This window comes from Coniophora puteana, assembly GCF_000271625.1.
Source record: "Coniophora puteana RWD-64-598 SS2 unplaced genomic scaffold CONPUscaffold_9, whole genome shotgun sequence".
In the NCBI taxonomy this organism is placed as follows: Eukaryota; Fungi; Basidiomycota; class Agaricomycetes; order Boletales; family Coniophoraceae; genus Coniophora; species Coniophora puteana.
Window position 1 is genome coordinate 1,656,833 of NW_006913061.1, and position 13,335 is coordinate 1,670,167.

Here is a 13,335-nt window from a genome sequence, read left to right on the forward strand (position 1 = left end):
CCCTCCCTTTTGTTCTGGTAGTCATATCCACAAGATGCTGCTTGGACTTACACCACACATTCACGCAGGGACACACCCCACCTTGACTCATGGCGGCGGCGCAGGTGTCTGCTGCACAGGCAGTCGGTGAATACCTCCAGTCTCCCGACGACCTTGCCAAAGTGACTGCGTTCAGGAAGAAGCTTGAGAAAGAGAAGTCCTCCATTGACGCGCGGCTTAAAAACGGTGTCAAGGAGCAGCTCGACGCCACTCGAGAAGGTCTCAAAAAACTCCTTAGCACACGAAAGAATATGCAGTCTATCAAGGAGGAGATGATCACCATCGACACCATGTGTTCAGATCCCAACAACGTCGTCAGTACATTCGACCAGATCAGCAGAGTGAGTATCTTCCTTTCGCTCCTCGGAGACCACCTTCACACTTCGCTAGGTCTCTATGGTCCACCGTAACTTTGAGCAGACGGAGGAGATCGTCAACAACCTCCTTGAGATGAGCGCCAAGGTCGAGGCCCTCGAGAAGATGGTTGGAGCAGATAGAGAGGAAATCATCGGTCCTGCTCCCAATCTTCTTCAGGCCCACTATCAGATCAACCGTCTCGAGGCATTCCGCAACCAGACTATGCATCAAGCCAAGTCTGCCTCCGCGACTTCTCGACTTAAGCTCACCCTCATTTTCGAGTCTCTTAGCAAGCTTAGCGAAGGATTCGAAGCTTACTTGCTTGACCTCGCCACAAATATTCTTCCTCTCGTACGAGCTGGATATCCGGACGTTGTGGTCAAGTTGATTAAGATTGCAGAAGTAGAAGGACGAGAAGACGAGAAGGTGAGCCCAGCTCCTATGTCTGGGACGTTAGCTCATAAGGCTCTGTACAGGCTATTGCGATTCGCCTGGTCAAGAAGGCAGCCAAGATGGATGCGGCGTCGAAGTTCAAGTCCATGCAAGCTAATGCCCGTGTCCTCAAGCACTACCGCCAGAAAATAATGAAAACTATTGCCGAGTCCATTAAGGGCAAGTTCAACGAGGCATACGAACGTAACAATCAGCATCCAGCAGAATTCTTAGACAATTTGGGTTGGCTGTACCAGGATCTCATTCGCATTGAAGAGGACGTTGTCCCCTGCTTCCCGCCGGATTACGAGATTCACAAGTACTACATCCAGCATTATCACAGGGCTCTTGACGGAACGCTCCAACGCCTCGTAGCCTCTGAGCCTGATGCGAGCGTTCTGTTGCAGATCCATGCCTGGATCAAGGAGTACAAGAAGAACATGAAAGAGCTGGAGGTCTCTCCTGAATTCCTCCAACCTCCCCTACTCAAAGGCGAAGAACAGAACCTCATCGAAGACTACGTTCAGTTACTCATCAAGAAACTTGACGAATGGACAACTAACCTCGTTCGTGACGAGGTTAATACTTTCACAACCCGCTCCGAACCACCCGAGGTCGACAGTGACGGCCTGTACGGTACGCAAGGCGCTGTCATCCTTTTCCAGATGGTCAACCAACAGGTTGATGCGGCGACGGAGAGTGGGCAGGGTGCGATCCTCGCGCGTGTCGTTGTTGAGATCGGACGCGTGATGCGCGGCACTCAGGAGCGTTGGGTGTCCGTCGTTGAGGCTGAATACAAGAAGCAAACAGAAGCGAAGCTACCAGAGGAAGTCACGGGTGGTTTCGCAGAGTACTGTATTGCGCTCGCGAATGACCAGATCAAGAGCGCGGATTACTCGGAGGCGTTGCGCGCGCGGCTTGAGCCGCTCGTGTCGGACAAATACCGTGTACCGATCAACGAGCGACTCAACGACGCGATCGACGGCAACTTGGACGTCGCGCGGAAGTGCATTCAGACGTTCATCGATATTATCTTTAATGATCTCAAGCCCGCGACGAAGCAACTCTTCCAGCCACCGTGGTACGACGGCATCATGCAGCAGATCACTGTCACTCTCGGGGACTACCTCGCGGACATGTCTTTCATTAATCCGTCGCTCCGCGAGTCCCTCGTTGACTATCTCCTCGATGCCCTTCTCGTGGCTTACATCACTGCATTGGCTAACAGCCCAAAGCTACGCGTCCCGGCCGCCACAGACCGCATCAAGGAGGATATTGGCGAAGTATTTTCTTTCTTTAGCGGGTTCAAGCCGGCTAAGGAGCTTGAAGCGGACCTGGAGGTCATGGAACTCATCCTTGGCATGATGGAAGCTTCCAAGAGCATGGCTTTCCTGTCGTACTGGTCGTTTGCCAAAGTTCATGGTCCTAATGTGTCCTTCGTCGAGAACCTCATGAAGTCTCGTAGCGATCTCGATAGATCTGCTGTCAATGAGGTCATGGAGAGTATCAAACGAAAGGTAAAGGATGAAGACTTGAAAGATCGTACGTCCACGCCTTCCATGTTACGGCTGGTCCTGTTAACATACCCTACAGCGGAAGAACCGACTATAATGAAGAAGGTCGTTGTCCAAGGCGGCATCTCGCGTTTCCTAAGGACATGATCGACTGATACATATATGTTCTTGGCCACTCCTTCCTACACAGCATACACACACTAGACTAACGTCACGGATAACCAGCCATTGTATCATCTTACATTGTATCACTACCGGACGAGCAATAATTATACCCCTTTGTCTATCTCACTCCGTTTTGGTCTTGTCTGGTCCGCGATTTGACCGGTCTGGGAGGGCTGCAGCTACTTCGTCTATCTTCTTGAATTGCCAAGGGAATCTAGAAGGGTACAGGAACGGTCGCAAGTCGAAGCCTTACATACAAAAGGTGAGTTTTCCAAGTGCATCACAAGAGTATGACTTCGGAGGCTCACGGTTATCATCAGGGCTGTACGATTCCTGCAAACAGCATGAGCACTTCTATTCGTGCTTTTTGTGAACACTTACCGCATGATAGGCAGGCGTTAGCGTCGTCATCTTGTGCCGGTTCCGAGCATGCTCAAAGAAGAAATGCTTGACCTTTTCAGCAATCTGTGGTCCAGCTGGGTCAGTTACCTCCCTATGGTGCAACACCGGGGAAGACCTACTTGGACAGGTGCTAGGAAAGATCCCCATTCGTGAACGAGTTTGGTAAACATGCTGTAAGGCCCGCACTGCTCAACCTTGCGCAGGCGACCAAACACGGAAAGTTCGTCATAAGTCATGCCCATATCCGCCTCATCTGCCTGAACATAGTTCTCAGAGATCGGCTCTAGCTCAGCGGTGGGAGTCGCATTCAAGAAGCTTCAATAGATATCAGATTTTGACTCTTTACTTTAGAGAGGAGGCGCTCACTTGGTCAAGATTGGCAAATCAAAGTTGGTCTGAGACCACGCAATGAACTTCTTGAGGTCTGTCTTACTAATTCCTCCAATGGGGTTGATGTCGGCTGGGTGCAGTGTCAGCCTTATTCAATCCTTGGCCAGGACTGTGTGCCGTACCTGACGAACAATCGTACTTTGTGAAGTACCCTCGAAGACTGCCAGCAAAATGTTATGCATAGGAATATCAAGGAGCAGTATGGCTTTTACCTCTCGTCGACGTTGGCACTGCCCAAAACAAGCAGACCTCCTTGCCTACCTCGGACCCAAGGCAAGAGCTGCGCAAACAGGTACGCTATCACCATCCGAAGACGGGCCTTATGGTGATTTAGCTGAAATCGAGAGAGCGCAAGGAGACAATATAATCACATACTTGAATGTTCTGAAGAGCCAAGTTTTCTGCATTCGATCCACCGTGGACTCTGAACTGGGGTTTCACACCAGTCACATAGGCGAACAGGTCGCGCACCGCAGTGACAAGGGAATCCATGTTCAGGTCGATGTGATAGCTGGACAACAAGGTGAAGCTCTGTGAGACTCCACCTGGCGAGATAAAAGAACAATAAGTGTACCTTCCGATTGTTGTGGCCAGCTCCTTCGCCCTGCTACGTGTTTCTCTGCTCGAGTTCTCAGTGCCCATGTAACATGTGTGGAAGATCCTGTTGCAGAACTCTTTTGCATCCGAAGGGATATAACTCGAATCCTCTGGCTCGCCAACGATGCGGCGGGCGTCCGCCAGTACTTGGTGATCTATCAGATACACATTCAACTTCAATACAAACGTTATTCTTTGGTAAGAGTGGGCTAACCCGCGCGTGAAGCTGCGTCCGCAACGAGCCGACACATCGAGTAGACGATGACCGCCGTCGCACAGCTGTCGATGCCTCCACTCAAAGGGACGAAATAGCCCTGTGCTCGAGACCGGCGAAGGTAGTCCCACAACCAACATGCAGGGCCAAGGCTGTACTCCGCCAGTGAGCCAGGTACACAGTCAAAGGTGACGACCTCAAGCACTCACGCGATTTCTTCCTCTGGCTCATGAAACCTCGCCTGAGATAGCCTCACCTGCAGCCCCAACGACATCTCCCCCTCTGCACCGCTCGCTACGTCCGTAAATTTCCCCGCCGAGAGCGCGAACGGAACCTCTATGCGATGGTATCGCTCTGCGCTAGCCGCCTGCATGCTTCGGCTCTTGGAAGTGCGCTTTGAGCGCACGTCCTCAATGTCTATCGTTGCAGACACAACCTCGACGTCTTGGAGCGAGAACTGGGCCCCCTGAGCAATAATGTGTCCGTTCATGGCGATCATGGCGCAGCCATCGTAGTACACGCGATCACCGTCGCACCCTTTCTGGTTTGCGTAGAGGTAGACACCACCGAGCTTCAGCGTGGCCTCTTTTAGTAGCTCTACACGAGTGTAAAGCTTGCGAAGCTCGTGGTGACTGCCACTAGAATTAGTGAAGATCTCGACGCCATCCAGGCCCATATCGATGTGGGGGCTATGTCATACGACCGTCAGCAAAGGGACATCATTTTTGGATATGGCTTGCCTTGCGGGCGTGAAGAGCTCTTCGCAGAGCTCAACACCGATGCACGTGTCTACTGTGCTGATAACGCAGTCACCGAACGGGACTTTCGTCTTTGTCCACCATGAGCCATTGCGTTCAGGCCAACCTCTGAGGATCACTCTCACCTGTTTCGTAACAGCCTGTATGATTCGTGGCAGGAAGTGGTCCTCCCACTGCTTGTGCTTCATCCATGGCGTGAACCACCGCATCTCCCGGTAGTTGCCGTCATTGGCAAGCCACATCTTGGGTCGGATGAGCAAAATCTTCTTGTTGTGCACAATGACCCTGCAGTTGTAGATGACATTCTTGTGGGTAACGGGCCTGGAGAACGCTCAGGGAACGATGTCAATCATATCATGCAACGCGTACATTCCAATGTCACAGATGATGTTCATGGTATCATCTCCGGAAAGGATCTTAGCAAGTACTTCCCATGAATGCAGGACGGTATCCCCTGTATTGTGTTGTTCATGATTAGAATGTTATCAACATAGATGTGAGGGCGTACCTTCAAGGAAATGATCCTGGCATCCATACCCGCTACCAAAATATCAAGTCACATCCTGACGATAGTCCAAGGGAAACGCACGGTATCTCGAGTTCTGGGCCTACACGAAGCGTTGCACCACGCTGCTTCGCGATGGCGATACTTTGGATGATGCGCTCCAAATTTCCCTGGTACATATTGAAGAGGTCATTAGGAAAAGGATGCAACGAACTAACCGAGAAGTCCATGGCCCATTGATTTAGCGAGCTTTACAAAGTCAGATCAGACTACAATGTGACAGAGTGTCTGGATCAAGTCCTACCATCTACGCAAGTGAGCATGATTTAAGGTAATTTAGACTTGACTTACGTGGCGAGAGTGATCTGGTGGCCCATAGCTAGCTGGCACTACTGCAGAAGTACTGACGGTATGACGAAGTTGCAACAATGACTCAGGAGGCTTGTCTGATAAGGAAGACCTACCACCGCGGGAACTAGGCAAGGCCAGACAAGGAAGATGACAGTGACGATGAGAACACCGCTCACTTGGCGTTAGTCAACTATTACTCAACGAACCACATTCTACTCTGGCTGAATGCATAGGCTAGGAGGCGTCGGCCTCGCCGCTTTCGATAGGCAGCAACAGTCCCATCGCTCTTTTGCCGAGCTTTCATCTGAACTCTCCAAGGCTCAGGTCGATCACCTCCAGATCCAGCTCACTCAATTCCGGAGTGCTCTTACTCACTTCGCCACTACACACCGGGAGCACATTAAGAAGGACCCCGCATTTCGCCATGCCTTCCAGCGCATGTGTGTCAGTATCGGCGTCGATCCATTAGCCGGGCCAAGGAAGGGCGGCTGGTGGGCCGAGATGCTCGGCATCGGAGACTGGCAATACGAACTCGGCGTGCAGATTGTCGATGTCTGCGTCAGTACACGAGAGCGCAATGGAGGAATCATCGAGATGAGCGAGCTCGTGAGGATGGTCAGCAAGCTACGGGGCGTCGAGAGCGGGGTCATCACGGAGGACGACGTCGTACGGAGCATCAAGACTCTCGAGCCTCTTGGAGCAGGGTACGAGGTCATCAATGTTGGCAATGGAAGAAAGATGGTGCGAAGTGTGGTTAAGGAGTTGGACGAGGATCAAGCAATTGTGTTGGCCGAAGCTGCGCTCGAGGGCGGGGTTATTGTCGAGGGGACACTGGAACGGAAAAGGGGCTGGACTCGCGAGAGGGCTCGAGCAGCACTGGAGAACATGCTTTTGCGGGATGGTCTATGCTGGGTGGATGAACAGGACCCAGTGCATGGCAGGTCGTACTGGGTGCCCTCGGCAATGCGTTGGGAGGAGTAGGTGCGGTCGCTTTGGCAAACCTTTGCATCCCTGTGACTTGCTGGTTTCTGGCTGGATCACTGACTTTCTCTTCGTCATAGATGTCGATGTCCTGTTAATGTTACTTTCCAACTGTATAAAGACTGTAACTACTGCACTACTGTAGACTGCTGTAATAAATATTTACTTGTACCTCGTCCTGGACTTAGGGGTAACCCGGTTTTGGTGATATTTACTCGTGTTTTCATGTGGCATTATTCATGTGTCGACGACAGCGCTCTCTTTGCTCTCACCACTGCCAACGACAGCCAACCATGTCTGCCCCCAATTCACCACGGCTTGTCGACTCCTTCACGGCACCAAAAGAGATTCTCCAAGAGTTTGCCGACCTCGCGGAGGAAGAGGACGTTGATCCCTTTGCCGAAACGGCCTCGAAACGGCAAATAGCGTCCCGTCAGACCGACTACCACAACCGCCGTTTCAACCGTGTTGCACAGGACAGCGCAGATGCCTTCAAGCACGTAGAGGATGGTACCGAGGTCGAGGGTGGATACAAGGATGCGATGAGGCTGTCGCGCCTCGAACAGGAAGAGCTGCGCGTAAAGAGGGCTATTGAGGAAAAGGAGCGCAAGGATCGGGAGGAAGGAAAGATGAAGATGGATCTCGACAAGACGCCACCCCGCGAGGAACTCGAGGAGGTTGCGAGAGAGCTCGAGGCGGCCAAGGCTCTTGCGCAGGGCGAAAACGGTGGCACAAAGCGCAAGAGACGGTGGGATGTTGCGGAGCCCAATGATGAGAATGCTGACCCCAATAAGGTCGACAAGGGCGAATGGTCGAAGGAAGCCCTCGACGGCGCTGCACCCAAGAAACGTCGCTCGCGCTGGGATGCAACCCCTGCTGAAGCCGCCGTCGGCGAGACTCCCAAGCGTTCGCGCTGGGACCAGGCGCCCGTCGTCCCCGACCAACCCATGACCCAAATTATTATGAACGCTCCCGGATCCTGGCAGGAGGATAAGCACAACCGCTATCTCTCCGACGAAGAGCTCGACGCTATTCTTCCCGCTACAGGGTATGTTATTGTGACTCCTCCCCCGGGATATGCACCAATGCACGCACCCCGAAAGCTCATGCCGCCATCCGTTACGGAGGTGGGTGGCTTCCAAATTCAAGAATCCTCGGATGCAGCAGCCATAGCGGCCGCTGCTGGCCTGGCCCCCGAGCTTCCGACCGAAATTCCTGGCGTTGGCAACCTCGCATTTTTCAAACCTGAAGATGCCCAATACTTCTCCAAAATCTTGAAGGAAGAGGATGAGACGGAGCTATCGGTTGACGAGATGAAGGAGCGCAAGATCATGCGCCTGCTCCTCAAGATCAAAAACGGTACTCCTCCCGTACGCAAGACTGCTCTTCGCCAAATCACCGACAAGGCTCGCGAGTTCGGTGCTGGTCCTCTTTTCGACAAAATCCTTCCACTCCTCATGGAGCGTACGCTGGAAGACCAGGAGCGACATCTGCTCGTCAAAGTCATCGACCGTGTGCTGTACAAACTCGACGACCTCGTCCGTCCCTACGTACATAAAATTCTCGTCGTCATTGAGCCCCTTCTTATCGACGAGGATTACTATGCTCGTGTCGAAGGCCGTGAGATCATATCCAACCTCTCGAAGGCTGCAGGTCTCGCCCACATGATCTCCACCATGCGTCCTGACATTGACCACGCGGACGAGTATGTACGTAATACCACTGCTCGTGCGTTCTCTGTTGTCGCCTCCGCTCTTGGCATACCGTCCCTGCTTCCCTTCTTGAAGGCCGTCTGTCGCAGCAAGAAGTCATGGCAAGCCCGTCATACCGGTATCCGTATCGTCCAGCAAATCGCCATCATGATGGGCTGCGCCGTACTTCCTCACCTGCGCAACCTGGTCAACTGTATCGCCCATGGTCTCCAGGATGAGCAGCAAAAAGTACGGACGATGACCGCGTTGGGTCTCGCTGCACTTGCTGAAGCTGCAGCTCCCTACGGTATCGAGTCCTTCGATGAAGTCTTGAAGCCTTTGTGGCTTGGTATCCGTCTGCACCGTGGCAAGGGTCTTGCTGCCTTCCTTAAGGCCATTGGTTTCATCATTCCCCTCATGGATCCCGAGTACGCGTCTTACTATACCAAGGAAGTGACGGTCATTCTCATTCGTGAATTCCAAACGTCGGATGAAGAGATGAAGAAGATCGTCTTGAAGGTTGTCAAGCAGTGCGCCGCTACGGAGGGTGTCACCGCGCAGTATATCAAGCAGGACATTCTTCCTGACTTCTTCAAGTCGTTCTGGGTCCGCCGCATGGCGCTTGACAGACGCAACTACAAGCAGGTCGTCGAAACTACCGTCGAGCTCGCGCAGAAGGCAGGTGTATCGGAGATCTGCGGTCGGATCGTCAACGAACTTAAGGACGAGGCGGAGCCATACCGCAAGATGGTGATGGAGACGATTACCAAGGTTGTCGCGACGCTCGGCGCGTCTGATATTGACGAGCGCCTTGAGGTCCGCCTTGTCGACGGCATTATCTACTCCTTCCAGGAGCAGACAACGGAGGATCAGGTCATGCTCGATGGTTTTGGCACGGTCGTCAACGCGCTTGGTATCCGTGTCAAGCCGTACCTCACCCAGATTGTCTCCACGATCCTCTGGCGCCTCAACAACAAGAGCGCCAAGGTGCGTCAGCAGGCAGCGGATCTGACGACGCGTCTCGCGGTTGTCATCAAGCAATGCGGTGAGGACCAGCTACTGAGCAAGCTTGGGCTTGTATTATTCGAGCAACTGGGTGAGGAATATCCGGATACGCTTGGAAGCATTATTGCGGCGGAAGGTGCGATCGCCAATGTCGTCGGTATGACCCAAATGAACCCACCTGTAAAGGACCTTTGTGAGTATTCTCTTCTTTAGCGACATATATCCTAGCAAGCTGACCATTTTATGCAGTGCCTCGTATGACGCCCATTCTTCGTAACCGTCATGAGAAGGTGCAGGAAGCATCCATCAACTTGATTGGTCGTATCGCCGATCGCGGTGCCGAATTTGTGCCTGCTCGTGAATGGATGCGTATCTGTTTCGAGTTGCTCGACCTCCTCAAGGCGCACAAGAAGGCTATCCGTCGTGCTGCTGTGAACTCGTTCGGTTACATCGCCAAGAGTTTGGGTCCCCAAGATGTCCTCTCTGTGCTTCTCACGAACCTGCGCGTCCAAGAGCGTCAATCTCGTGTCTGTAGTACGGTCGCCATTGCCATCGTTGCCGAAACTTGCGGACGTGAGTAGCTAGTTTTTTTTTGTGAGAACCATGTGCTGATTTGTTGATCATGTAGCCTTCACTTGCATCCCTGCCATCCTCAACGAGTACCGCACCGCCGAGCTCAACGTGCGGACAGGGTGTCTCAAAGCCCTCACCTTCGTCTTTGAATATGTCGGTCCACAGTCCGCGCACTACTGCGACTCCGTTGTGACCATGCTCGAAGACGCGTTGACGGACCGCGACCTTGTCCATCGGCAAACGGCGAGCACAATTGTCAAGCACCTTGCTCTCGGCGTTGCCGGCCTCGGTTGCGAGGACACCATGCTCCATCTCATGAACCTCGTTTGGCCAAACTGCTTTGAAACCTCACCACACGTCATTGGCGCAGTCATGGATGCAATTGAAGCGATGCGAACGTGTCTTGGTCCTGGCGTACTCCTCAACTACACTCTTCAGGGGTTGTTCCACCCCGCAAGAAAAGTTCGAGAGGTGTGTACTCGTATTGACTGGTGGACCTTGTTCTTTACTGACGAGCCTTCTTTCAGGTTTACTGGCGCGTATACAATGCTCTATACCTCGGCGCTGCCGATGCACTTGTTCCCTTCTACCCTGATCTCAGTGAACTCAGTGAAGGAAACAACAACTACGCTAGAGAACCTCTTCAAATGTTTATATAATCATATGCTCACTGTAATATTTCTTGTAGGATAGTTGGTGATATGATAGTTTCCATTTTCATACTTCCTGTCTCTAATTTTTTGTTAGATGGCGTGTGATAAGTAAGTGAAGTTCCTGATATTCGCGCTACTTTAAATTACATGCAACGTTGCCTTATGAACTATATACAGGGTGTACTTGCCAGAATCAGGGTTGAACCGATTCAACTGGTTTAAGCTGCAGAGAACTCTACCGCGGAGGTTTCCGCTAGATCCCACACCTTGACGAATTGGAGATCGGCGGCTTTGCTGTTAACAACTTGTCATGGGTGCCAATTCTATGTACGACTTTTTCTGAGTACTCACCCAAGCTCAATGATCTCTTGTACAGTCCGCTCCTTAGCGTTCAACATAGTGTGCATGAAGAAGCTGAAGTTGTAGAGACGAGAGGCACCAGCGCCGAAGTTGGGTTGGAGGGGTTCGGGAGCCTGCTCGATGCCGAATTTCTCGCTCTCGGTTCCAACCGCGGGATGAATGATATACTCCTCTACATGTCGGGTCAGCTATGAACACGTTTAAAAGCAAGAGAGACCATCACTCACGGATCAGCACTCGAGTCGTGGGCGACATCGCTTTGCGGATGTTCTTGAGGACTTGGACCGCGAGCAGGTCGGGGAAGTCATGGATGATAGACCTCAGCTACAAGAAACCAAGCGCTCGCTTAGTCCCGCAGTATGAAAGGTGCAGTGACTTACTTACAATGTACACGTCCTGGTTCGGGACGACGGGTTCCTCGAGGAAGTTGACGGGTACGAAATTCACCTTATTCGCAGAAATCGCTGCGGGGTTCTCTTTCTTCCAGAGCTGGGTTACCAAATTCAGTGCACCAAACTTCAAAGATGGGCCATAGAGGGTGCTTACCTCCGCGGCATCCTTGCATACGTCTGGGGTATCTTGCAGAGTGACCTCGATATCCGGGTGATGTCTGGAGAAGGGCAGCGCGAATGAACCTACACCAGAGCCCACGTCGCATACAGTCTTCGCATTCTGCCAGGGGTATGCTGATAAAAATCGGTAAGCTTTTAGTACAGTGATGGGAGAAGATCAAGATGCTGACCGTGCACAATAGACGTGTTACCAGAGGATCTGGAAAGAGCGACCATGGCCCGGTCAAATTGCTAGCTGAGGATTAGTATTCCAGATATGTGTCCTTGCATTGGTCGCCGGCATACCTTACGCCTGTCCGGCTGAACACAGATCCAGGTCAGTATGATGCTTCAACAACAGGGAGACTCAAATACTTGGGTTATGAAGTACTCGAAAGGGGTCTTGAGGACCATGCCCTCCTTCCTCAGTGCATACAGCATGCATGTGTTATCAATGCCAGTAGCGTCGCGAGTCTCAGGATCCTTCAGGTATTCCCAATACTTCCACTGCGACAGCCGGCCTTCTCTTGTAGTGACACTGACCAAGCCAGCGGCATCGGTTTCAGAGGTGGATCTCAGAGCGTACGAGATGCGGTTGTTGGCATACACGCCGGAGTCGACTGGGTCTGTTTGTGAGTATCCAACTATAGGACGAACAAATGGTCACCGCACCTTCCCTAAAACAATTGTTGGCCACGAGAGTCTGCATGACCTGGCCAAGCTTGGGGGCGGGCAAATCGGCCGCTTCGGCGAGCTTATCGAGGCTAAGCCCTTCTGGATGCCCCTCGAGGATATCGGCGAGGCTTGCTTCGACTGCTACCCTATAAAGTGCGGTATCCGGTCGCGAATTACACTGGAAGTCTCATTCATTTAAATTCTAGCTTAGAGGAGGAAGGTTACTGACGGTAACGATGGTATGAATGGGAGGCGCGAGCATATTGCAGAGATGCACTGTGGCGCCTTCTAACAAACGGATAGCCTTCTTGAGGGCGACAAGGTTTGTCTCCGAATCGAGTGGATGGACGTCGGGCGTGTCGAGAGGCAGGACATCCTTGCCTCTGCTCTGGTACTCTGCGACTGCATCCTTTGCTGCCTGATTAATAAGGCTGAGGAGCTGGTCGACCTGGACGTTGCCTGACATGTAGGAGTGTTTGCGAAGAGAAAATTCGATTCAGGGGGTAATGGTAAGGAGATTGGATGGTTGAACTTGGGATGGAGAGTTCTCGAGACAACCCAAATGTACTTATATGCCCAGAAAACGGGGAATGTCTTATACGCAACGACCTAGCTGAGACGTGTACAGACGTGTAACCGCAGCGAAAGTAGAACTTGATCCATATTGTGATCCCCAACATGAAAGAAAGAATACAGTTGCTAGTAGAATGAACGCGCCGTCAGGACGCGTATGGTCAACTTTCACGGGAAAACGTCACTGTGGCTTATCAGATAAACATTTTGGGCGATCGGCTGATGGTAGGTGATGCGCTTATGCCGTCCCCATACAATTGTAGAGAAAGAAAGTCTAAGAAAGTACAAGCCGTTCTAACGCGCGTATGCATCATGACAATTCTGAGGGGTAAAATGTCGTTCGGCACGGCATCGCGCCACTCACTGGGGGCATTAGTCGATGTTTCCAGGGGAAACATGTCAAAAACATTTAAAATGTTTTGCTCAAAATGCCATATTTGGAAGGTCACCTGCTCAATTAGGAAGACGACCCTCAAAACATTTTGAATGTTTTCTACAAAAACATGGGCAATTGCCCCCAGTGACTCTCTATCCCTATTTTTACTCAAA

General features: G+C 52.0%; 4 protein-coding genes across 4 annotated transcripts; 2 read left to right on the plus strand and 2 right to left on the minus strand.

Moving 5' to 3' along the window:
- Nucleotides 1-53: 53 nt before the first annotated feature.
- CONPUDRAFT_167060 (glutamine-dependent NAD(+) synthetase with GAT domain-containing protein) lies at nt 54-5,782 on the minus strand. The gene is made up of 21 exons (XM_007772762.1): nt 5,725-5,782; nt 5,592-5,625; nt 5,458-5,543; nt 5,377-5,408; nt 5,238-5,322; nt 4,994-5,189; nt 4,851-4,939; nt 4,320-4,799; nt 4,111-4,262; nt 3,874-4,051; nt 3,675-3,810; nt 3,512-3,618; nt 3,422-3,459; nt 3,276-3,369; nt 3,029-3,224; nt 2,889-2,972; nt 2,816-2,840; nt 2,422-2,755; nt 871-2,370; nt 430-820; nt 54-380 (listed from the first exon to the last, which is right to left on the minus strand). Exons 1-18 carry the CDS (start codon nt 5,748-5,750, stop codon nt 2,631-2,633), a joined length of 2,163 nt encoding a protein of 720 aa, XP_007770952.1. The 5' UTR covers nt 5,751-5,782; the 3' UTR covers nt 54-380; nt 430-820; nt 871-2,370; nt 2,422-2,630.
- Nucleotides 5,783-5,902: 120 nt separating this feature from the next.
- On the plus strand, nt 5,903-6,855 carry CONPUDRAFT_83544 (winged helix DNA-binding domain-containing protein). The gene has a single exon (XM_007772763.1). It carries the CDS (start codon nt 5,950-5,952, stop codon nt 6,703-6,705), a length of 756 nt encoding a protein of 251 aa, XP_007770953.1. The 5' UTR covers nt 5,903-5,949; the 3' UTR covers nt 6,706-6,855.
- A 127-nt stretch (nt 6,856-6,982) lies between these two features.
- Nucleotides 6,983-10,695, plus strand: CONPUDRAFT_83545 (small nuclear ribonucleoprotein). The gene is made up of 4 exons (XM_007772764.1): nt 6,983-9,594; nt 9,651-9,974; nt 10,030-10,445; nt 10,502-10,695. Exons 1-4 carry the CDS (start codon nt 6,999-7,001, stop codon nt 10,631-10,633), a joined length of 3,468 nt encoding a protein of 1,155 aa, XP_007770954.1. The 5' UTR covers nt 6,983-6,998; the 3' UTR covers nt 10,634-10,695.
- A 91-nt stretch (nt 10,696-10,786) lies between these two features.
- Nucleotides 10,787-12,790, minus strand: CONPUDRAFT_127271 (S-adenosyl-L-methionine-dependent methyltransferase). The gene is made up of 10 exons (XM_007772765.1): nt 12,449-12,790; nt 12,211-12,391; nt 11,914-12,158; nt 11,845-11,859; nt 11,730-11,790; nt 11,534-11,673; nt 11,372-11,476; nt 11,215-11,311; nt 10,979-11,159; nt 10,787-10,921 (listed from the first exon to the last, which is right to left on the minus strand). The coding sequence occupies exons 1-10, from the start codon at nt 12,677-12,679 to the stop codon at nt 10,846-10,848; spliced, it is 1,332 nt and encodes a 443-aa protein (XP_007770955.1). The 5' UTR covers nt 12,680-12,790; the 3' UTR covers nt 10,787-10,845.
- Nucleotides 12,791-13,335: the final 545 nt, after the last annotated feature.